This window comes from Chiloscyllium plagiosum, unplaced genomic scaffold, assembly GCF_037043375.1.
Source record: "Chiloscyllium plagiosum isolate Xiang-an unplaced genomic scaffold, Cpla_swu_hap1 HiC_scaffold_6, whole genome shotgun sequence".
Lineage (NCBI taxonomy): Eukaryota > Metazoa > Chordata > Chondrichthyes > Orectolobiformes > Hemiscylliidae > Chiloscyllium > Chiloscyllium plagiosum.
In genome coordinates, this window is record NW_028270144.1 from 98,659,603 (window position 1) to 98,684,738 (window position 25,136).

The window sequence follows — 25,136 nt, forward strand, 5'->3', positions numbered from 1 at the left end:
TTTATCGTTTCTGACTAGCCAAATAGAAATACCTAATCCCCTAGCAAAGACGTGCCTAAGTTGATAGAGACTCCTGAAACTCCCTCAAAAAGTATTCCATAGATTTTGAATCCTTGAGCAATAAAGGATCCACATGTCAGTTCAACTTAACGAACACCTTCCACACTGGATCATCTCAAGACACCTCCCTCCCTTTTCTGGACCCCCCAGTCTCTATTTCCAGTGACCAACTCAACACTGACATCTACTTCACACCTACCAACTCCCACAGCTACCTGGACTACACTTCCCACCCACCCTCCTGTAAAAACACTATCCCCTACTCAGAATTCCTCTGCCTCATTTGCTCCCAAGAGGAGCAATTCCATTCCAGAGTATCCCAGATGCCCACCTACTTAAAGGACCACAATCTCCACTCTCACATGATCAACACAGCCTTCCAGTGCATCTCCTCCACTTCCCATACCTCCTCAGCCCGTGAACCCTACCCCTCCAACCACAAGGATAGAACCCCCTCCCAGTCCTTACCTTCCACCCCACCAATCTCCGGATACAACGCATCATCCTCCGCCGTTTCAGAGTCAGACACCAGCGATATATTGCCCTCCCCATCCCTATCAGCATTCCACAGACACCATTCCCTCCGCAACTGTTTCATTAGGTCCATATCCCCCACCAACCCACCTTCCACTCCCAGCACCTTCCCTTGCCACAGCAAAATTGTAAAGGCTGCGCCCAAACCTCCCCCTCACCCCTTCTATATCCAGCAGATATTTTTCTGCAAATACAAACATTTCATCTACTGTGTCTGTTGCTCTCGATGTGGTCTGCTCTCTACATTGGGGAGACAGGACGCCAACTTGGGAAATGTTTCAGAGAACATCTGAGACATGCGTACCAAACAATCCCACCACCCCGTGGCTGACCACTTCAATTCCCTTCCCACTCTGCCAAGGACATGCAAGTCTAGCCTCCTGACACCTAGAGGAAGGACGCCTTATCTTCCACCTTGGGACCCTCCAACCACACTGCATCAATGTCGATTTCACCAGTTTCCTCTCATCTCATCCCAGATCCAACTCTCCAACTCAGCACTGCCCCCTTAATTGTCCCACCTGTCCATCTTCCTTCCCACTTCTCCACTCCATCACCCCCCCCATCTGTATCTCCCCATCACCTTCCAAACTACATTCCTCTCAGCCCCAACCGCCCTATATTTTATCTCTCAGTTCCACCACTGCCATCCAACATTTCTGATGAATGTTGACTCTCCCTCTCCTCAGATGCTGCCTGCCCTTTGTGCTTTTCCTGCTTTACATCCAACATTGAAATTCAGAAGAATCAGTCAGCAACTCAAAACGTTGTGAGCACTTTCAAAGTCCATTCCTGATGGTGACATTCATATCTTCTAAAAACACAGTTCTCTCTCTTTAACATGAACTGCTTACCAGTTAGAATTCCACGAGCCATTTTTCCACTCCACTCCGGTAGAACAGCATCTTGGTCTGTAGCTTGTAATTCACGGTGAATCGGAACAGTCTGGCTCAAATTAAGTTCTCCAGCTGAAGCTTCTGGATCCTACGAAATACATAAATAAATAGTAAAATGTAATTGAATTCACAGTACAAGATTGGTTGCTTATTAGCAGTCACTTAAAAGCTACCACTCAAATTAGTGTTTTCTTTCAGGATTATACTGTTTTATACAAAAGATTAATATTAGAGATTATAATCATCCAGGAATTTATGTATCCAAAAGATTCATAAATTAATTTGTTTATAGGACGTGAGTGTCACTGGCTAGGTCAGCATTTATTACCCAAGCCTAATTATCTGTAGGGCACTTAAGAGTTCATCACATTGAGAGAGTCTGGAGTATTGCATTAATATTTGCACAAAGACTGTAAGTTAAAAAATGCGTTCACACACAAACACAAGCATTTGTCCCTCATCTCCTATCTGAAGTTCTGTCTACTACAGTGGAAACTGCCTTGGGTAGGATCATTTTGTTCATGTAGGTCTACGACAATGTAAACTATTCAGATTCCAAATTTTGAACAATATACTGAAGTCTGAATAAACAAAGAAGATTTCAATCAAATTTATTCAAGAATGTCAATGCACATACATGTTTCTTTAAAAAAAAAGATTTTTTCTTGGGACTCTCATTAGACTGATTACCATATTCTCCATCAACTGCTCAATAGTCTGTAATTCGTTCTTATTCCCCCCCTTTTTCTTCTTCAGCTCAGCGTTTAGCGGCAATGAGCATTCGAGCATTTTTACTGGCATTGTCAGAGTCAAGCTCAAACTGAAAATTAACTGGAATTTTTCTGGTCTTATATGGTTATATTACCTCTTATTAATAAACCATTGGTTAGGACACATCTTTTCTTTATTTACATTTGGTAAATTTAGTTTATGCCTGTGATATTCTTTACCCATTTAATCTACTTAGCGATGGCAACACTATCATTTTGCATCCTTTCCAACAATCAGATGGCAGTGCTAAGCTAGCTAATGTCAATTTTTAAAACATTCTCCAAACATTATCATTGTTAAAACTTCACTAATTGAATCAAGTGCTTGAAAGTTTGTCTGGAGTTTTTTTGCAGCTTCAAACTTTCAATCCCTGAAGTTACCTGGACCTTTAAATAAGTCATTTGTCTCAGCAAGTCTTCAAAGTGTTCTCTGTCCGATTGTGGAAGCTCAGAGGATAGTACTACTCCAACGTAGACACCAGGATCTTGTGACATTATATCAGGAAACATGTAGACTCCATTGTGACACTGCAGTACAGGAGACTGGCTAGGTATAAGCGGATACACCCAGTCACAAACCTAACAATAAACAATATGAAAATTATTTTACATCCATCTACAAATTAACTCAAATAACATAATATTCACTCACTCCGTTTTTATATTACCATCTGTGCATGAAAGGCCTAATTATGCCAAGTTAAAATCAGATATTCAAGATGATACTTTACACTATTTGAAGACAATGTTTAGCTCTAATTTTGAAGCACAGTTATTAATGTCATGTAAGAAAATACAGCACTCAGTTTGTGCACAGCATCCTCCCACATATAGCAATGAAATAAGTGACCAGATTATTTGCTTCAGGCACTAGTTGAGGAATAAATTGTAGCCAAAACACTGGAAGAACTCACCTGCTCCTCTGAGTAATGCCATGGGATCTCAAGACATCCATCCAAGGTAGGAAATTATTCTTAATTTAATGCCTCATCTGAAAACTAGTAATTCTGAGAGTAATATTCCCTCCCTGGAGTCAGGCTACATTATATACTCAAGCCAGAGTAGACAAATTTTTCGACATTAACTCAAAAGCAAGCACACTGCTACTGAGCCATGACAGACACTAGAATATTAAAAATATTGTGAAAGGTACATTTGCACTGTAGAAAAAAACTTGCAGCTCTGATATGGTGTAAATGGTCCGCCCCTAACAAGCTGCAAAAGCTGCACGTGAAAGTGTGGGTACGTGAATCATAAAATTGACCAAAGACATTTTGAACACAAGGAGGCACATAGCAAGGCATTTAAGAAAGCAATGGCTGAATTTAGGGAAAAGTAGTTAGCCAAAAGTTTCATCTACTAACAGTAGATTTGGCACTTGCTGAATGAGAACAAGAGTGGAGAAATTTGTAACTGGACTGAAAACAAAGAATTGTGTGGGACTTAAGGCTGGATTAGATTCCATAACTGAGTGAATAATGTTACAAACGCAAGATATGGGATGTGGAAATTAAAACTCAAAGTTTGAGTAGTTTTAGTGTCAGCAAGCAGCTACAAGAAAAATCTGAAAATAAAGTATGGTATTTGGGTGGCATGGTGGTTCAGTGGTTAGCACTGTTGGCGCACAGCACCAAGGACCTGGGTTCACTTCCACCTTCAGGTGACTGTCCATGTGGAGTTTCTGTGGCCAAAGTCAAAAATGTTGAAGAGGAGAAAGGTTAACATGCATTATTTAATGTGAGACCAGCAGCCAAACAAGGCATTCATAGTTATAACATTTAGGATAAAAAAAAAGGAAAGCATGCACATGGAAGCTAACCACATACTAATAACTTTACTGAGCAACACAGAGATAGGTTGCGTGGGCTACAGTGAAGGAACCTAGAGACATACTACGTACATCAGTAAAAGTAAGCTCTCTCGAGATACATTGAGCACATTGAAACCACAAGATGGAAGACTGGAGAGGTATCAGAAGTATGGATTGTTTCACATTGCTCATTTTACCCAAAAAAAATCCATGTTAGTATAACAAGCTGCAGTTTAAAAAGCTAGACAATGACACTGACCAGAGTTTAGGATGAATGGGTTTAAGAGTCCATGCAAGAAAGGGATACAGAAGAGCAGTTCGTGACTTAACCTGCACTGCATGATAATCCATCTGATAAAGGAGGAAGACTGCAGCTATGATGCAAGGGTAGAAAATAGCACAGGAGATCACTCAAAGAAATATTGTCAAGGTTGTATTTTTAATTTATTCTGACTAGTTTGTGTTTAATATGTCACAAAATTCATTGGCTCAAGACAAATTTATGCATTAACCTTTTGAAAGGACAAACTCATTGAATGCCATTGGCACAGTGGAACACAATTATCAAATGAACAAGTCATAAGTTCTGTAGATTTAGCTGAAGCAAAGTGTTTTCAAAATCAAAAGTTTGTTTGAATTTTTTTACTTTTAGCATAGTTGTAAAAAGGTGGACATGGGGACAAAGACAATTTCCACATTTAATCTCTTAAACAGAGGCCCAATATTCAATATCCAAACATAGGAGTTAAATCTATTTAATGGTGCTTCATTTTAAACCATTTCCTCTCAGCTTTCTAATTCCAGCTTAATGTTTAATAAAAAGATAGTTTGAATTTATAAAACTGAAAATTATAGGCTTTAATTTCTTCATAGGTTTTCTATCTCAGGCAATATGCATTCTTACAGCATTCTACTCTAGATTTAGCTTTCTTATACATTTGCTTGAACATTGACACTTAATGTTGGTGAAGAGACTGTCTTGCCCTTATTCCTTAATTTCTCATGCTATCCAGCACTTGCTATTATTTACCGTCAATAAAATTTCCTAAAAGCAAAACAGAATATTCTTGGTAAATGGCTCAAAGTTCTAGCCTTTGTTTTATTCTTCATCACACACATCTCCTAAAAATAATTTCAAAATCCAAACCTCTTATATGATACAAGAATTCCATATTCCCTTCAAATCATTATCTTGCAAAAACGTTCTGAAGCGCAGTATAAATTGTGAAAAAGATTACACATTTGGAACTACAAAATGTTAAATAAACTTTCTGCAATAAACTAAAAACATACCTGCAGAAAGGAAGGTGGCCGATTTTGTGCTGCACCAGCATCTGAATCAGAAAATGTCACAACACGGAGATATCCTGGATATGAGGGTGCACTCACTTGCCCATCAGGTGTTACATAGAATATCTGCACTCCTTGTTCAATTAAAATGAGCTCATATGCATCTATGCCAAGTGATTCCAATGGAGGAGGATGGGTGCTTTGTCCAATAGCATCACCGCCAATAACAGCAAATTCACCAGATTCAGTTCCATAGGAAATGGTCTTGTGTCCTTCCACAGCCTCAGGTGTGTATACGGGGGGCAACTCATTCAATGCAGATGGAGCGTCTGGTGACAAACCAGCCGCTACATTCAAGGAGCTTCCATTGGTAGTTGGACTCACATTCATAGCAGAAGGTTGAGTGTCAGACAGAGTGCTTGTCAATGTTGAAAATTTCTCTTCACAAGGTCTTGGCACAACTGGATATAGTCTTGACTCCACTTTTGAGTTGTCAGGTCCTGAAGTTTCAGAAAATTGGTTTGTTTGATTAGATACCACTGAGTTATCTTCATGCTCCAAAATAGATAACCTTGTTTGTATATTATTTAATGTTGCACTCATCTTATTCTGCATTTGACGGGCTTTGTCCCACTGGGGACCTGTACATTCTGGACTATTTGATGGAATAGTCAATCCTTTAATTAAATGGCTCTCTCCTTGCCTGTAATACTGCTTTGCAACTTCTTTTTGACCATATTCATCTGCAGTGAGCCCTTTATTAACAAAGGTAAATGCCTCTTTATATTCCTCCTTAATACGATTCAGACTTTCGGCTGCATTCATATTTGCAAGGTTGCAGTGGTTCATACCTAAACAGAAATAAAGAAATACATCTAAAAGAAAATGTTTTGACAGACTTAAAACCAAACAAGCAGAACTGGAATGTAAATACAACTTAAAGCAAATGCAGTGATCTCCCACGTTAGACCTGGAATGACTTTCCATATTTTCTCATTATAGCTCACAAGAATGCCACAAAGATACTCAGGTCAAATATATTACATACAATTCAACATACAACCAACAAGTATACAGAATGAGATACTGTCCAAGCCCCAAAACCTTAACACACATAAAGCCAACAGAATTATGGATTTATCAGAACATGGATGCTTGCCACATATCACTAAGAATGCCAATGAAGCAGTGTTTGGACTTCTCAAAGTTTATGAACTTCACTGATCACAATCCTGGAACTCACTACCTAAATCACATTGTGGGTGCACTGACATCAAATAGAGTTCGGCAGATCAAGGCAGCAGCTCACCACCATCTTTCAAGGTCAATTAGGGAGGAGCAATAAAAGCTGACCTAGTCAGCGATGCTCTCAGCCCATAAGTGAATCTGAATTTTTTAAAAGATCAAAAGGACTTAAACATACATGTTGGGGTGGAGGTGCAAGCAACATATTGGCAAACTTATTAGGAGTTTGGGGTGAGGGGGACAACAGCTACTCAGTGGCAGAATATAACTCATTGTGATCACAGTGTTCTACAATTGGCCTCAGCATTTCCAGAGTCATTTTGTGTTTGAAACATGAACTGTTATCTCTCCACAGATGCTGCCAAACATGATGAGTTTCTTCAGTACTTTGTTTTATCATCAGTCATTTCTAAATATGATGCAAAGCTTAAAAACAAAGATTTAAAACAGTCATACAAATTTGCTGGAGGCATTACATGAGATAGTATAACAGTGTAGACGGGAGCAGAATGTTGCAAAAGGGATATTGCTCGATTAACTGAGTCAGCAAAACAATAGCAGAGAGACTTCAATTGTGGAAACACACAAGTTCATTTGCTTGGAGCCTGAGGAAAACAAGTCCAAAATTTTCTAAATGGTAAGAAGCTAGAAACCACAAATGGATGAACCAAACAATACTGTAAAAGGTTGAACAGATTTTTATGGATGATGCACAGTTTAAGTTTTCCTTAAGATTCAATACGCCATGAAGGCTGTGAATAATCTGGTTCGACTTCAGAATTGCCAAGAAAAGAATGCTGAGAGCCTTAGTTTTGTGACGGGAAGTGAAGACAGCAGTTCAACAATCCCAGTATTTAGCTGAAAAACACATTAGTTCATGTGTCAGAAAAGCAATCTCACATTGTGAAGATAATGTGATATGGATTGAGAGGATGGTGGTGAAGTAGACGAAAGTGGCACCAGTGTATGTATGGGACCTGATGTGCAGATTTCAAGCAACATTGCCAAGGTAGAGTATTTCGATGAGAAATAGGAGGACAGTGCATAGTCAGGAATAGATTCAAGAGAAAGACTCGAGAGGTAATAACGTAGGAGAAGACAGCACAGGTGATTTTCTAGTCACAGAAACAGAATGAGCTGCCATTCCCAACCAGCTGAATAATGTAGAAAAAGAGTTTGCTTTTCAACTTGTCGAAGATTGCAGACAGGTCAAGAAGGACAAGGAAGGATGTGTGTCATGGTCATAATTAGATCAATGATTATTTTTGACTTTGAGAAGAGTTGTTTCAGTATGGTGGCATGATTAGTAACCTGTTTGGGTGTATAATGACATCTCTGAACAGAATGATTCGAAAATATCTGCACACGCCAAAGTGGGTACAGGGCAAACAGTCCCGAGTGTATTTGTGCACAAGTTATTGAAAGTGGTAGACTAGCATTGGGTTTATTAATAGAGGCAAGAGCAAACAGGATACGCTGAACTTGTTTAAGAGATTAGTTTTGCCTCAGCTGAAGTGCTAGGCACACACTTTAGATATGATTTGGGTCCACTTTTGTTTGTCATTTGTATAAATGACTTGGAATAAGAATATAAGAGACATGTGGATGACACCAAAATTGGTGATGCAGTGTTCAGTGAAGGTTATCTAAGATTACAAAGTGACCTTGGTCAACTGAGTCAATGGACTGAGGAGAGGCAAATGGAGTTTAATTTGGATAAATGGGGGGTATTGCATTTTGGTAAAACAAAGAAGGGAGGACTTACACAATTAAAATAAGGGCTTTGGGCAATGTTGTAGAGCAGAGACCTCTAGGGGTTCGGGTACATAATTCTTTGACATTCACATCACAGGTAGATAGGGTAGTCAAGTAGGCATTTAGCATGCTTGCCTTCATTGCTCAGAGCTTTCAGTATAGGAGTGAGATGTCATGTTGAGATTGTATAGGATATCGGAGAGGCCTCTTCAGGAGCAGTGTGTCCAATTATGATCGCCCCATTATCAGAGGGATATTATTAAACTGAAGAGGGTTCAGAAAAGATTTATCACAAAGTTGTCAGGAATGGAGTATTTGAGTTATAAAGATAGGCTGGGACTTTTTCACTTGAGCATACGAGATTGAGGGATGACCCTATTAAGGCTTATAAAATCAGGAGGAGCATAAATAACGTGAATAGCAAAGGTCTTTTCCCCAAGATGGGAGAATTAAAACTAGGGGGCATACTTTTAAGATGAGAGGAGAAAGGACACAAGGAATAACTTTTCTTTTACACAGTGGCTAGTGTGTGGAATGAACTCCCAGAGGAAGTGGTGAATGTAGGTACAGTCATAATGTTTAAAAAACATTTTGATAAGTACACGAATAGGAAAAGTTTGGAGGTACACAAGCTAAACGCAGGCAGGTGGGACTAGTTTATTTTGGGAACATGGTCTGCATTGACTATTGGACCAAAGGTTTCCATGTTGTATGCCTTGAAAACATTTTTACAAAACCAAAATCAACAAAAGGGCCAATATGGATATATGCACTGATAATGCAATTCATGAAATTTGATCAGTGCTTGAAGCATACCATCACTACAAAAAACAAAAAATGTATAATAAAAGGATCAAGTTCATCTTTTCAAAGCTGCAAATCATTTTTATAAGCAGCAGCACTGATTTCCTCTTTCATGCAGCTTTATTAAACAATGTTTGGATTTTAATTCAGCTACATAAAGTACTACAAGGAATAACTGCAAAATGAAAGCACAATAGCTGATTGTGATACCTTATGAACAAAACATCATGTGATTAGGATTACTATGAAAAGTCACTATCCACAATGACTACTGTTGTTCACAATGTAACATTCTGTTCACAAAAGTATAAAGCATCTTAACTCTATTTGGCACCAAGCTATTTTAAAGGGATACACCCCGGAGAATCTTCAATTTCAATTAGTTCTTTAAAAACAAAAGGCAGGATGGATGGGTTTCCAATCAGCTCGTCAGCTTCTTGGCAGTTGAAGATATAGCAAGATATTTTAGTGGTTCAATCTTAACTCGCCATAGACTGTACTGATCACCGATTCTGAAATTCAGCTTTGGATCTACCATGGAATAAAAGTTGCAAACAAAATGCCAATATTCATCAATTAATCTTTTATAATATTTGAATTACTTATAGGCATTAGTTTACCCAAGAACACCAAGAAATTGAGTCAGCCAGACAACCCATCCCCTTGCATTTTAAACACCAATATATCATTTACCTACCTTACAGCTTTGCATACCTGTGTGATAACAAAACATTTCTTGTATGAACACACCAAAGTCCCTGTGAGCATTAACATTTGCAAGTTTCATATAATTTTTAAAAATCTACTTTCCTATCCTTACTTTTAAATTAAGAACATTACATTTGTCTACACTTACTCCATCTGCCATCTTGTTGCCCTCGTAATTAACCTGTTTATTTCTCTTTTCTGCATCTTTGAATCCCCCTCCCAGTTTACAAGGCAAGATTCAAATGTATCATCAGCTAGTATGGAACCATTAATTTTAATCTTTATCCAAGTCATTAATATAGATAAGAAACAGCTGAGGCCCCAGCAATGATGCTTGCACTCTTCATGAATCACATTCCACCAACTCAAAAATGACCCTTCATCCCTACTCTGCTACCTGTCCATTAACCATTTCTCTATCCACGCCAATACAGTATTCCCAAATCCTCAATCCCCTTCCAGGAGTGTAAACCTTTTGTGTGACACATTCTTGAACATCCTTTCAAAATCCAAGTATATTACATTTGCTGGTTTCCAGCTTCCAATCTGGTGAGACTACCTGAGAATTTAGGATGGTCATAACCAGTTCCTCCACTTTTCCCACAAGTGCTTCTTTTAGATACCTAGATTACAGACCATCAAGACTCAATGTTTAGTCTCAAGTTTCTATGATACATTTTCTCTGCTGATTACCTCAAGTTCATCATTCTTTTTAAGCCTTCAGCTACCCATCGGAATCGTATCTTCTACTGTGATGGCAGATAAATTATTTGTTCAATATCACTGCCATTTCCATATTCATACCTTTTTCTGTTGGTCTCTATCACTAAAGGGAGTAAACTACTTTTCTATTGGCAGACATGTAAAAACATTTTATATGCTTAGCTTGTTGAATTCATATTCTATTTTTTCCCTTTTTAAAATTCAAAAGTTGTACCGGCTTTTTATTAGTTTCTAAAATAGCCCCAACACACAAAATTCTTTGCCATTTTATTTGCTATACGGTACTTTTAATCTATCAGTTTCCTTAATAAGCCAGTGTTTATTTTGCATTTCAATGGAATGATCTTTTGTAGAAAATTTTGAATTGTTTGTTGAAATGGTTTCCATAGTGTATCAGTATACCTTTTACTCTATTAGCCCCATCGACTTAACAAGTTTTCCCTCATATTTACATTATGTTCAAGATCTGTTTGTAATTGAAGTATGTCACTTTCAAGTTTAGCACAGAATTCAATCACACTGGATCTTTTACTGAGATTACTAATTAAACGTGCCTTTTGCACCATGCTAGATCTAAAACAGATTTACCCCCTCGTCAATTTCACAATGTACTCTTCTGGGAAACTAACAAACTAATCTCCTTTGCCAATTTGATTGGCCCAGTCCAATGAAGCTTAAATTCCAGAACAAATATTTTAACTTGCTTTGCTCAATTCCACAAAATCTAAACTGCAAGAGACTCGTTATTCAGCCAATCAACACTTCACTTTCACTATTTATATTTATCTTTTTGGCACACTTAATTACTTCGAATTCTCTCTGCCCGTGCACTTACCTCCACTTCACCTGACGAAGCAGTGCTCCGAAAGCTTATGACTTCAAATAAGCCCATTGGGACAATAACCTAGTGTTGTGTGACTTCTGACCACATCAGAAATGTAAGGTGGAGATGCTGGAGAACACCAAGTTCCTGGAAATCAGTAGGTCTGGTAACATCTGTAAAGAGAAATCAGAGTTACCATTTCAGGTCTGGTGAAAGGGTCACTGAACCCAAAATGTTAACTCTGATTTCTCTTTACAGATGTTGCCAGACCTGCAACTTCTGTTTTTGTTTCTGATCTACAGCCTCCACAGTAATTTCCGTTTTTATTAGGTTCCTGGGAGTGATGATCACCAACAATCTGTCCTGCTCCACCCATGTTAACACAATGATCAAAAAAGTATAGCATCATCTCTACGTCCTCAGGATGCTAAGGAAATTCAGCATGTCCACAAAAAGACTCTTGCCAATTTTTATAGATGCACCATAGAAAGCATCTTACCAGGATGCATCACAGCATGGTATGGCAACTACTCTTCCCAAGATTGCGAGAAACTAAAGAGAGTCATGAACACAGCCCAGAACATCATGTAAACTCGCCCTCCATCCATTGACTCCACCTATATTTCCTGCTTTGGAGATGCCAGTGTTGGACTGGGGTGTACAAAGTTAAAAATCTCACAACAACAGGTTATAGTCCAACAGGTTTAAGTGGAAGCTCTAACTTTTGGAGTGCTGCTCCTTCATCAGGTGATTGTACTTTCCTCAAATAGTCATTGATATGAAAAATGACTCAATCTGCACACTTAATTAGTGTATGTCTTTTTGATACCAGCTGTCGCCAGTGTTCCAAGAGTCGAAAATCCTTGTTCCCATACCAATGTTTGAGCCATTTGTTTAATTCACCAAACAACTTGATTCTATCCCAATTGATAGATGATTCAAGAATCCAGAGATGATCACTTTTGAACCTTTGCATTTGAATCCTAACTCCTCAAAATCTCAATGCCATCCTCAATAAGCCAGTTACATAGAACATAGAACAATACAGCACAGGACAAGCCCTTTGGCCCACGATGTTGTGCCGAACATTTGTCCTAGCTTAAGCACCCATCCATGTACCTATCCAATTGCCGCTTAAAGGTCACCAAAGATTCTGACTCTACCACTCCCACAGGCAGCGCATTCCATGCCCCCACCACTCTCTGGGTAAAGAACCCACCCCTGACATCTCCCCTATACCTTCCACCCTTCACCTTAAATTTATGTCCCCTTGTAACACTCTGTTGCACCTGGGGAAAAAGTTTCTGACTGTCTACTCTATCTATTCCTCTGATCATCTTATACACCTCTATCAAGTCACCCCTCATCCTTCGCCGTTCCAACGAGAAAAGGCCTACCACTCTCAACCTATCCTCGTACGACCTATTCTCCATTCCAGGCAACATCCTGGTAAATCTTCTCTGCACCCTCTTCAAAGCTTCCACATCTTTCCTAAAGTGAGGCAACCAGAACTGCACACAGTACTCCAAATGTGGCCTAACCAAAGTCCTGTACAGTTGCAACATCACTTCATGACTCTTGAATTCAATCCCTCTGCTAATGAACGCTAATACATCATAGGCCTTCTTACAAGCTCTATCCACCTGAGTGGCAACTTTCAAAGATCTATGAACATAGACCCCAAGATCCCGCTGTTCCTCCACCTCACTAAGAACCCTACCGTTAACCCTGTATTCCGCATTCTTATTTGTCTTTCCAAAATGGACAACCTCACACTTGGCAGGGTTGAACTCCATCTGCCACTCCTCAGCCCAGCTCTGCATCATATCTAAGTCTCTTTGCAGCCGACAACAGCCCTCCTCACTATCCACAACTCCACCAATCTTCGTATCATCTGCAAATTTACTGACCCACCCTTCGACTCCCTCATCCAAGTCATTAATAAAAATTACAAACAGCAGAGGACCCAGAACTGATCCCTGCAGAACTCCACTTGTAACTGGGCTCCAGGCTGAATATTTGCCATCTACCACCACTCTCTGACTTCGACCGGTTAGCCAGTTTTCTATCCAATTGGCCAAATTTCCCTCAATCCCATGCCTCCTGACTTTCCGCATAAGCCTACCATGGGGAACCTTATCAAATGCCTTACTAAAATCCATGTATACTACATCCACTGCTCTACCCTCATCCACATGCTTGGTCACCTCCTCAAAGAATTCAATAAGACTTGTAAGGCAAGACCTACCCTTCACAAATCCGTGCTGGCTGTCCCTAATCAAGCAGTGTCTTTCCAGATACTCATAAATCCTGTCCCTCAGTACCCTTTCCATTACTTTGCCTACCACCGAAGAAAGACTAACTGGCCTGTAATTCCCGGGGTTATCCCTATTCCCTTTTTTGAACAGGGGCACAACATTCACCACTCTCCAGTCCACTGGTACCACCCCCGTTGACAGTGAAGACGAAAAGATCATTGCCAACGGTACTGCAATTTCCTCTCTTGCTTCCCACATAATCCTAGCTAGTCCTTCAAAAAAAAGTTAATTAAGTGCAGACTGAGTCATTTTTCATATCAATGGCTATTTGAGGAAAGTACAATATAGAAAGCAAATTAAAGCTTTTCTTTCAAACCAGTCTCAGACGAATGGATCAAGTGTTAGGATTTAGAAAATCTAACAACATTCCTTACAAGCTTGCAGATAGTGCTATTAGCAGCTTCATGTCAATTTACTAATTTTAAATGACAACTGGGGCAGAGAACGTGCTTGTGGCACAGTGGTAGGTGTCACTGCCTCTAAGCTCGAAGGCCTGGTTTCAAGATCCATCTGCTCTAAAGGTATGGCATAACAAAGGACAACTGGTCTTTTCCAAAGCTCAGTCCATTGAAAGACAGATTAAGTTAGGACTGCAAATATTTTGGGCTTCTGCATTTGACAATTTTTTAAAAACATTATTTCAGTTGCTATACATTAATTAAAAACTTCTTGTGCAATCACAATTGGGTTGTTCTGATGCAGATTTTCCTGCAAGCAGCTGTTAGTCCACTTTGGCCAAACTCTTACCTCATCAAAAATCATCCTTCCACAACTCAATCTTCATTTCTGATCCATTTTAGTTCTTTCTCATAATTAACTTCAACCTTCATGAATTATGGTCACTGAAGTGCTCTCCGACTGCCACACCTACCACTTGTTCATTTTGGTTTTTTAAACCTAGGTTCAATACCTCCCCAACTCTTGTAGGGCATCCAAAAAGCTCTCCTAGCTTGAGGATAACACTCCCGAAAGCATTTTAGTTTGTCTATCTCAGTTAATATTGAAGGAAATTGAAATCTTTATTACCCAATTGTTTTTACACTTGAGACTTGCCTACACATCCATCTTTCCATGTCGAGATTGTTTAGGACCTACAATACAACCCAGGCATTTACTGGTTTTTAAGTTGTACACATATTGCCTCATTGATGAACCAACAATATCATTCCTCCTTACTGTGGCAATTGACTTCGATTAATATTGCGACACCCTTCCTACTTATCTTGTCTAATGATTCTGTATCCCAAAATAATGAAGTGCCAGTCCTCCCCCTCGTCCCTCAACCATGTCTCCAAGATAGCAACAATATCACAAGCCTATGCTTTAAATCAACACCCTCAACTCATTTGTCTTACTTACAATAGCCCTTGCATTAAAATAAATGTAATCCAGCCTTGCCATACTCTTTTGCACCTGAATTTGATGATATTTGCATTGCCTTTTAGTCTAAATCAGTTCTCCTTCTGTTCTTGTCTGTCACCCCACTCCACTCCCTATCCCATCCCCTTGTTAAATAGATTTAAACCTCCACCCACTGCACTGGCAAACTTTCCCACAAAGATGTTGATGCCATTTGTTTCAGATGCAAACCAAACTTGTACAGGTGCCATCCTCCCCAGAAACAAACCCAGTAATCTAAAGCCCTGCCTCCTGGCCCAACATTTCAGCCATGCATTCATCTATGCCATAGTTATCCCTACACTCACTAGCAGGTAGCACCAGGAATAACCCAAAAAGATTACAACCTTTGAAGTCCTGCTTTTTAATCTGCTACCTAGTTCCTGAAATAGTCATTGCAGGATTTCTATATCTTGCAAATAGAAGATTTGCAAGATAAATCTACCTCTAACCAAGCTTTCAATCTTTTTCCAATAATATCTCTCAATGTTTTTGATCATTGACCTTGGGATATCTGTCTACAGAAGAGAGGTTATGAACTGTTTGTAATTTACATAAGTGATCTGGAGGAAAATACAGGCAGTCTGATTAGTAAGTTTGTGGATGACACCAAAAAGATTGGCAGAGTGAATAGTGAGGAGGATTGTCAAAAGATACAGCAGGATACAGATTGGTTGCAGATTTGGGCAGAGAAATAGCATCTAAAGTTTAAGCCAGACAAATGCAAGATGGTGCATTCTGGAAGATCAAATTCAAGATTGAATTATGCAATAAATGGCAGAATCATTAGGAGCACTGACATCGGGGGGTCTGGGTGTACAGTTCCACAGCTCCCTGAGAGTGGCAGATGGATGAGATGGACAAGGCGGCATACAGCACACATGCCTTCATTGGCTGGGGCATTAAATATAAATGTTGGCAAATTACGTTATGACTGTGTATAACTTTAGTTCGGCCACATTTGGAACATTGCACACAGTTCTGATCTCCACACTACCAGAAGGAAGTGGCTGCTTAGCAGAAAGTGCAGACTAGGTTTACCAGGTCTGGAGGACTTTAGTGATGAGAAATTGGATAAACTCATTGTTTTCTCTGGAAAGGCACAGCCTAAGGGGCGATCTGATAGAGATCGACAGAATTATGAGAGGGATAGAGAGGGTGGATATTCAAAGGCTTTTTCTCCGGATGGAAAGGTCAATTACAAGAACGCACAGTTCAAGGGGAGAGGGGGGAAGTATAGGGGTCAAGTGTGGGGAAACCTTTTCAGTTGGTGGGCTCCTGGAACACACTGCCAGTGGAGATCGTGGAAGCAGGCACGTTAGCAACATTTAAGACATATGTTGATAGACACATGAACAGGAGGTGAACAGAGGAATAGAAACTGTGCACAGGCAATAAGTAGTAGGTCTGAATAAGGATTAGAAATCAGCACAGGCTTGGTGTTTCAAAGGACCTGTTCCTGTGCTGTACTGTATTGTATAAATGCAAGTCAGAGTTAAATACTATAAACTGCACATCAATAAAGTGTAATGCTAATTTCTTGAAGGTGGAGTAATTTGCAAATAAAAAAAGCCAGTACACCATCATGGTGAGTACAATGCAAATTCAATGACTCTTACAGAAAAAAATTGTAAGATTTATCAACTTGCATTGCTTCACATTGCCACAGAAGGTTGCCAAACACCCTTCCCACCTCAGCAATACACTCTTCCAACCTCCTCCCTCAGACAGAAGATACAGCGTCTTGAATACATACCAATAGGCTCAAGAACAACTTCTTCCCTGTTTTTAAGAGACTGCATAATGGACCTCTCTAATCGGACAACCAGAAGCGACAGTTTCAAACCACTACAAATGTCGGAGGAAAGATCACAGAAGCGCTTCACAGGAGGCTCCTAAGCACTGAGGGTGTCACGTAGACAGGGGATGAAACGTCTGCAACACAAATTCCCAGCTCGGCGAACAGAACCACAACAATGAGCACCCAAGCTACAAATCGTCTCTCAAACTTTGGGGTCCTCTCTAACTTCAAATAATGTTGATCTTGCTTTGTGCACCTTCTGTGCAGCCTTAACCTTGTAATCCCTTGCTGTGTCCATACACCCTATAAGCAATATATCCTTGTTTTGTATGATCTGTTTGTACTGCTCACAAAACTTTTCACTGTACTTAGGTGCACATGACCACATTAAATCAAAAGCCTGATGATTAGAAGCTTGGAAGCTAATCTAATCATGGAGTTTGAAATTATCAAGTGGTTTAATAGTGGAATTGTAAGTTATTTTTACTGTTCAGGGAATCTAGATCCTGGGGCAGCAAAATTTAAAAATTACAGCTTGTCAATTTCAAGAGTGCAAACAGGAAACGTTTACGTCCTTTAAAACAAAATCCTCAAAGAACTGTGGATGCTGGAAAAACCGAAACACACACAGAAGGGACACTCGACCCGAAACGTTAACTCCGATTTCTCTCCACAAATGCTGCCAGACCTGCTGGGCTTTTCCAGCATTTTATTTTTAAAATTTTGATTTCGAGCATCCGCAGATCTTTCAACTTTTAAACACAAACAGAACTTGCTTTGTGCATGTTTGGAAGAAGGGTCACGAGACCCGAATCATTACTTCACTGCAGATAATACCAGGCGTTGAGTTTCTCCAGCGTTTTCTGTTTCTGGCTTCTAACATTTGTATCCTCCTCCCACACATGCCCGCGCGGTGTTGGAAGACAGTTAGTCTTTCCCAGCCCATCCTTCCCCCCAACCACCAAAGTTAGGCCAATAGAAAGTTTAGGATCAGTACCTTTTAAGGCTGCCCACGGGATGGGAGGCAAAGGTGAGTAAATGGGATACCGCAGCAAACTCCAGCCCGCACCAAACAGCCGCAAACCGCAGCTAAACTTGTTCAAAAAGAAAAATAAAGAGCCATCCCCCTGCTCGGAGTAGAGATAGACGTTATTCCCCTCGGTGACCGCGTGACCCTCGGTCACATGGGCAGAGGACAAAGGTCATGCCGCGGTCACGTGCCCTTGCAGTCGTCTGCAGCAGCAACGAGGAGGCTGAGGGACGCTTTTCGGTGAGGAGGACGTTTGAAAACCGGGCCGAATCTTTTCGAGCCGCCCGTTTTATTTATTTATTTTTTTGCGTGTGTCCGAATGCGACGTGACGTGTAAATTTAATCAAATGGGCCGCGTGTGATTCCAGTGACACCTGCCGTATCTGGGTTCGCAGCTCCTGGTCGACAAACTGGTCTTGGACAGCGGTCTGTAAACCAGCGGCCACGGGGATTATTGTGGTGCAGCGGTAGAGTCCCTGTCTCTGGGCCTAGGAGACCTGGGTTATGACAATCGACAATAGGTGCAGGAGTAGGCCATTCTGCCCTTCGAGCCTGATCATCCTTAATCAGTATCCTGTTCTTGCCTTATCTCCATAACCCTTGATTCCACTATCCTTGAGAGCTCTATCAAACTCTTTCTTAAATGAATCTGGAGAGTGGGCCTCCACTGTCCTCTGGGGCAGAGCATTCCACACAGCCACCACTCTCTGGGTGATGAGCTTTCTCCTCATCTCTGTCCTAAATGGTCTACCCCGTATTTTTAATCTGTGTCCTCTGGTTCGGCGCTCGCCCATCAGCGGAAACATGTTTCCTGCCTCCAGAGTGCCCAATCCTTTAATAATCTCATATATCTCAATCAGATCCCCTCTCAGTCTTCTAAACTCAAGGGTATACAACCTTTACACCGCTGAGGCCAAACGCCCACCGACCTTTACACCGCTGAGGCCAAACGCCAGCTCGCAGATACCTTCTCCTACTGCCCCCTTGACCATGACCCCACCCCCCACCACCAAACCATCATCTCCCAGACCATCCATGACCTCATCACCTCGGGGGATCTCCCATCCACCGCCTCCAACCTCATAGTCCCACAACCCCGCACCGCCCGCTTCTACCTCCTGCCCAAAATCCACAAACCTGACTGCCCCGGCCGACCCATTGTCTCCGCCTGCTCCTGCCCCACCGAACTCATCTCCGCATACCTTGACATGGTCCTGTCCCCCTTAGTCCAAGAACTCCCCACCTACGTTCGGGACACCACCCATGCCCTCCACCTCCTCCATGATTTTCGCTTCCCCGGTCCCCAACGCCTTATCTTCACCATGGACATCCAGTCCCTATACACCTCCATCCCCCATCACGAAGGACTCAAAGCCCTCCGCTTCTTTCTTTCCCGCCGTACCGACCAGTACCCTTCTACTGACACCCTCCTTCGACTGACTGAACTGGTCCTCACCCTGAACAACTTCTCTTTCCAATCCTCCCACTTCCTCCAAATGAAAGGAGTAGCCATGGGCACCCGCATGGGCCCCAGCTATGCCTGCCTCTTCGTAGGATATGCGGAACAGTACATCTTCCGCAACTACACTGGCCCCACCCCCCCACCTTTTCCTCCGCTACATCGATGACTGTATCGGCACCGCCTCGTGCTCCCACGAGGAGGTTGAACAGTTCATCCACTTCACCAACACCTTCCACCCTGACCTCAAATTCACCTGGACAGTCTCAGATTCCTCCCTCCCCTTCCTCGACCTTTCTATTTCGATCTCAGGCGACCGAATCAACACTGACATCTACTAAAAACCGACCGACTCCCACAGCTACCTGGACTACACCTCCTCCCACCCTGCCCCCTGTAAAAACGCCATCCCATTCTCCCAATTCCTTCGTCTCCGCCGCATCTGCTCCCAGGAGGACCAGTTCCAAAAACGTACAACCCAGATGGCTTCCTTCTTCAAGGACCGCAATTTCCCCCCCGACGTGGTCGACGATGCCCTCCACCTCATCTCTTCCACTTCCCGCTCCTCCGCCCTTGAGCCCCGCCCCTCCAACCGCCACCAGGACAGAACCCCACTGGTCCTCACCTACCACCCCACCAATCTCCATGTACAGCGCATGATCCACCGTCATTTCCGCCACCTCCAAACGGACCCCACCACCAAGGATATATTTCCCTCCCCTCCCCTATCAGCATTCTATAAAGACCACTCCCTCCGTGACTCCCTCGTCAGATCCACACCCCCCACCAACCCAACTTCCACTCCCGGCACCTTCCCCTGCAACCGCAGGAGGTGCAAGACTTGCGCCCACACCTCCCCCCTCACCTCCCTCCAAGGCCCCAAAGGAAACTTCCATATCCACCACAGATTCACCTGCACCTCCACACACATCATCTATTGCATCCTCTGCACCCGATGTGGCCTCCTCTATATTGGGGAGACAGGCCGCCTACTTGCGGAGCGTTTCAGAGAACACCTCTGGGACACCTGGACCAACCAACCCAACCACCCTGTGGCTCAACACTTCAACTCCCCTTCCCACTCCACCAAGGATATGCAGGTCTTTGGACTCCTCCATCGCCAGACCACAACAACACGACGGTTGAAGGAAGAGTGCCCCATCTTCCGCCTAGGAACCCTCCAACCACAAGGGATGAACTCGGATTTCACCAGTTTCCTCATTTCCCCTCCCCCCACCTTGTCTCAGTCAAATCCATCGAACTCAGCACCGCCTTCCTAACCTGCAATCTTCTTCCTGACCTCTCCGCCCCCACCCCAGTCTGACCTATCACCCTCACCTTGACCTCTTTCCACCTATCACATTTCCGACGCCCCTCCCCCAAGTCCCTCCTCCCTACCTTTTATCTTAGCCTGCTGGACAAACTTTCCTCATTCCTGAAGAAGGGCTTATGCCTGAAACATCGATTCCCCTGTTCCCTGGATGCTTCCTGACCTGCTGCGCTTTTCCAGCAACACATTTTCAGCTCAAGGGTATACAAGCCCAGTTGCTCCAGTCTTTCAGTGTAAGGTAATCCCGTCATTCCAGGAATTGACCTCGTGAACCTACGCTGCACTCCCTCAATAGTCAGACTGTCTTTCCTCAAATTTGGAGACCAGAACTGCACACAGTATTCCAGGTGTGGTCTCACCAGGGCCCTGTACAGCTGCAGAAGAACTTCTTTGCTTCTATACTCAATCCTTCTTGTTATGAAGGCCAGCATGCTATTAGCCTTCTTCACTACCTGCTGTACCTGCATGCTTACCTTCATTGACTGGTGTACAAGAACACCCAGATCTCTCCGTACTGCGCCTTTACCTAAATTGATTCCATTTAGGTAGTAATCTGCCTTCCTGTTCTTGCCACCAAAGTGGATAACCATACATTTATCCACATTAAACTGCATCTGCCATGTATCTGACCACTCACCTAACTTGTCCAGGTCATCCTGTAATCTCCTAACATCCTCATCACATTTCACCCTGCCACCCAGCTTAGTATCATCAGCAAATTTGCTAATGTTATTACTAATACCATCTTCTATATCATTAACATATATTGTAAAAAGCTGCGGTCCCAGTACTGATCCCTGCAGTACCCCACTGGTCACTGCCTGCCATTCCGAAATGGAGCCATTTATCACTATGGGTTGAAGTCCCATTTGTCTCAGAGGCCTGTGGAGATGATTTGGAGTTGTGTTGTGTGTTAAAGTTTGCAGATGACACTAAGATGAATGGCAAAACAAAGTGTGCAAAGGACTGTGAAACTGCAGAGGAACGTAGATACTTTGAGTGAGTGGGGCAAAGGTCTGGCAGATAGAATACAATGTTATTAAACGTGAGGTCATCCATTTTGGTAGGAGTAACAGTAAAAAGGATTATTACTTGAATGGTAAAAAGTTGCAGCATGTTGCTATGCAGAATGACCTGGGTGCCCTTGTGCATGAATCACAGAAGGTTGGTCTGCATGTACAGCAAGTAATTAGGAAGGCAAATTGAATTTTGCCCTTCATTGCTGAAGGGATTGAGTTTAAAAGCAGGGAGGTTATGTTGCAACTATACAGGGTGCTGGTGAGGCCACACCTGGAACACTGTGTGCAATTTTGGTCTCCTAACTTGAGGAAGGATGTACTGGCACTGGAGGGGTTGCATAGGAGGTTCACTAGGTTGATTCCGGAGTTGAGGGGGTTGACTTATGTGGAGAGACTGAGTAGATTCGGACTATATTCTTTTGAATTCAGAACAGTGAAGGGAGATCTTTATAGAAACATATAAAATTATGAAGGAATAGATAAGATAGAAGTAGAGAGGATGTTTCCACTGGCAGGTGAAACTAGTTCAAGAGGGCACAGCCTCAAGATTAGAGGAAGCAGATTTAGGACTGAATTGAAAAGGAACTTCTTCACCAAGAGGATTGTAAATCTATGGAATTCCTTGCCCAGTAAAGTAGTTGTTACTTCAGTAAATGGTTTTAAAGCTAAGATTGATTTTTTTTAATGAAAAAGGAATTAACCCCTTACCCGGCAAAGACGAGTTAACTCGTCTTCACCCAATTTGTCTTTTTCAGAGTGCGATGAGTAAACTCGTCCAAATCATAAAATTTCAAAAACAGCCACAGACGAGTTTATATGTCAATTCTCGGCATTTCTGGGCCCTTCTCAGCTAGAAACAAGTATACTCAGTGACTCATACGTCTGGTAGCTATGTCTCTTGCGCCTCGGGCATTGCAAGAAGCGTCGACGCGCTGCTTTTGGCACACACTGTCATTCGTTTTTTTCTGTATTTTTTTTACAAATTATGCCCAGATGTCAAGATCAAAAGATGACAATGAGTATGTACCTTCTATTAGAAGCTTGGATACATCAGATGAGAGTGCAAACTCGTCTGATAAGTTATTTCCATAATCAGCATTAAAAATACTATAAAAAAAGCAATAAAAGACTCATCTGAAAATGAAACGTTTTCTCCAAAAAACGTCGCCGGGGAAGAGGTTAAAGGATACAGTGAGAGTGTGGATAAGTTGATCTGAGTCCACAAAAAGCCATGATCTTACTGAATGACAGAGCACGCTCGAAGAGCCAGAGGGCCTACCCCTGCTCCTTGTTCTTAAGTTCTTATGTGATAACATGTCTTAACATGTTGATTAGGAAATATAAGCCACTGTTTCAGACTCTTTGGGGATGGGGTTTCCATATCTTCACTCCTCTCTGTTTAAAACCAGTGTAAAGCAGCTGCCAAACCTCAACTACTAAATTGTTACCATGCAGAAGGAGGTATTTTGCCCCAATAGCACCAGCTTTCAAATGAGCAACATTACCTGGTGCCAACACCTGCTTTTACCCCATATCCTTGCACATTATTTTTATCCAAGTAGTTTTCCAATGCCCTTTTGAATGCCTCAAGTGAGCTGCCTCTGCTGCATTTCCATGTAGTGTATTCCAGACTGTTTACTGTGTGAAAAAGGTGTTTTCTCAATCACATTTGCTCCTTTTCAAATCATTTTAAATCTGCGTCCTCTGGTTCTTGACTGAAGGGTAACTGACCCTCCCTATCTATGCTATCAAGTTTGCTAATGATTTGTAAAAATTCTATCAGGCCTCCACTTAGCCATCTTTTTTCCAAGGAGAACATTTCAACTTTTTCAATCTGTCCTCATAATTGAAATTTCTCATAGATGGAACAAGTCTTGTTAATAGCTTCTGGAATTTCTTGAATGTACTCACATCACTCGTTTAAAGTAGCAGACTGAACTGTACACAATACCTAAGCAACAGAAAAGTGACCCTTCTGAAAACTCACATGCAAAGTAAGTGACTGGGCACAAAAATGTAGGAATATTTTCCACTTAAGAATGGAGAAGAAGTCTTGACATATGTTACTATCTTTCTTGTTCTCTCGTTCCAGCAGCCCAGTTTCATGAGGGGTTGGAAAATCAGTAAATGTGCAAAATAAAACTTTGCAGTTTTTCACCATCCCCTGCAACTTTGACTGTATTCACATGTTTAAGGAATATGGACCTTTAATTTCTAATGCACCCTTTACCATTTTTTGCCATCCCATTATTTTTCCTTCTCTGTGTTCTATTATTGAACATTTTCATTTGCCTCTCAAGGCTTTCCTTTGCTATTGTATTTTAGAAATAAAAGGTCTATCATTTCCAGTTGATGTTTTTGAAGGTGGTGGGCTTTTATTCATATCTTGACTCCATTCATTGATCCTACATATTTGGGGAATAAAAGAATGCTCTTCCCCACACACCTCAAGCATGTGACAATTGTAACTGTCTTCAAGAAGAAAGGTAAGTCATTCTGTGAAAACAATGATGTTCTCCTCTTGCTCATAGCAATGAAAATCCATACATATTCTCCTGAATCACTTATTGCATGTAGTTGAGGATATTTTATCATAGATACATTGTGACTTTATACTTTGCAGAGGAACTTCTGACATGGTCTTTAGTCCCAGACAAATCCAAGAAAAATGTTGAGAACAAAATTCACTGTCCTGACTGAAGCATTTGACTCAGTAAATCGCAAAGCTGTATAGATTCTGCTCCAAAGATTTGAATGTCCAAGAAAATTTATCATAATATGAATATACAAACATATAAACAAGGAACAAGAATAGGTCACTTGACCCTTCGAACCTGTTTCATCGTTCAACATGGCTAATCTGATTGTAACCTCAACTCCACATTCCTTCATATCCCCAAAAATCCTTCATTCCCTTTGTAATCAAGAATCTATCTACTTCGCCGTAAAAATATTTAAAGATTCTGCATCCACTGCCAAATGAGGAAAAGAATTGCAAATTTTCACACTCTTCTGAGAGAAAATGTTTTCTCTTAAATGAGCTACCCCTTATTTTTAAGCTATGACTCCTAGTTCTAGATTCTCCCACACTAGGAAATGTCCTTTCAACATCCACCTGGTCAAGTCCTCTTCGGACTTATATGTTTCAACTAAGTCCCCCTTGTTCTTTAAACTCCAGAGGATAAGGGCCTAGCCTCTCTAACCTTTCTACATTCTAGGTATTAGTCTAGTAAATCTTCTCTGAACTTCATTCAATACATTAATATCCTCTGTAAATACAGTGACCTGTACTGTACACAGTACTCCAGATGCAGTCTCACCAATGCCCACTGTAACTGAAGCATGACTCCCCTACTCTTGTAT

The 25,136-nt window shown here is 41.5% G+C and overlaps 1 protein-coding gene across 3 annotated transcripts in view; it reads right to left on the minus strand.

The window, feature by feature from the left end:
* LOC122550803 (spartin) overlaps nt 1-18,083 on the minus strand; it is a 30,318-nt gene extending 12,235 nt beyond the window's left edge. For 2 of the 3 annotated variants that reach the window (XM_043692076.2, XM_043692078.2), the window contains exons 1-4: nt 17,933-18,083; nt 5,364-6,211; nt 2,642-2,839; nt 1,449-1,578 (exon numbers count right to left, since the gene is read on the minus strand). In XM_043692076.2, the coding sequence (XP_043548011.2) occupies nt 1,449-1,578; nt 2,642-2,839; nt 5,364-6,209 (1,174 nt within the window). In that variant the 5' untranslated portion in view covers nt 6,210-6,211; nt 17,933-18,083. Of the gene's footprint in view, nt 1-1,448; nt 1,579-2,641; nt 2,840-5,363; nt 6,212-11,430; nt 11,592-17,932 lie in introns of all 3 variants that reach the window. The other variant, XM_043692077.2, reaches the window with a different exon arrangement.
* Nucleotides 18,084-25,136: the final 7,053 nt, after the last annotated feature.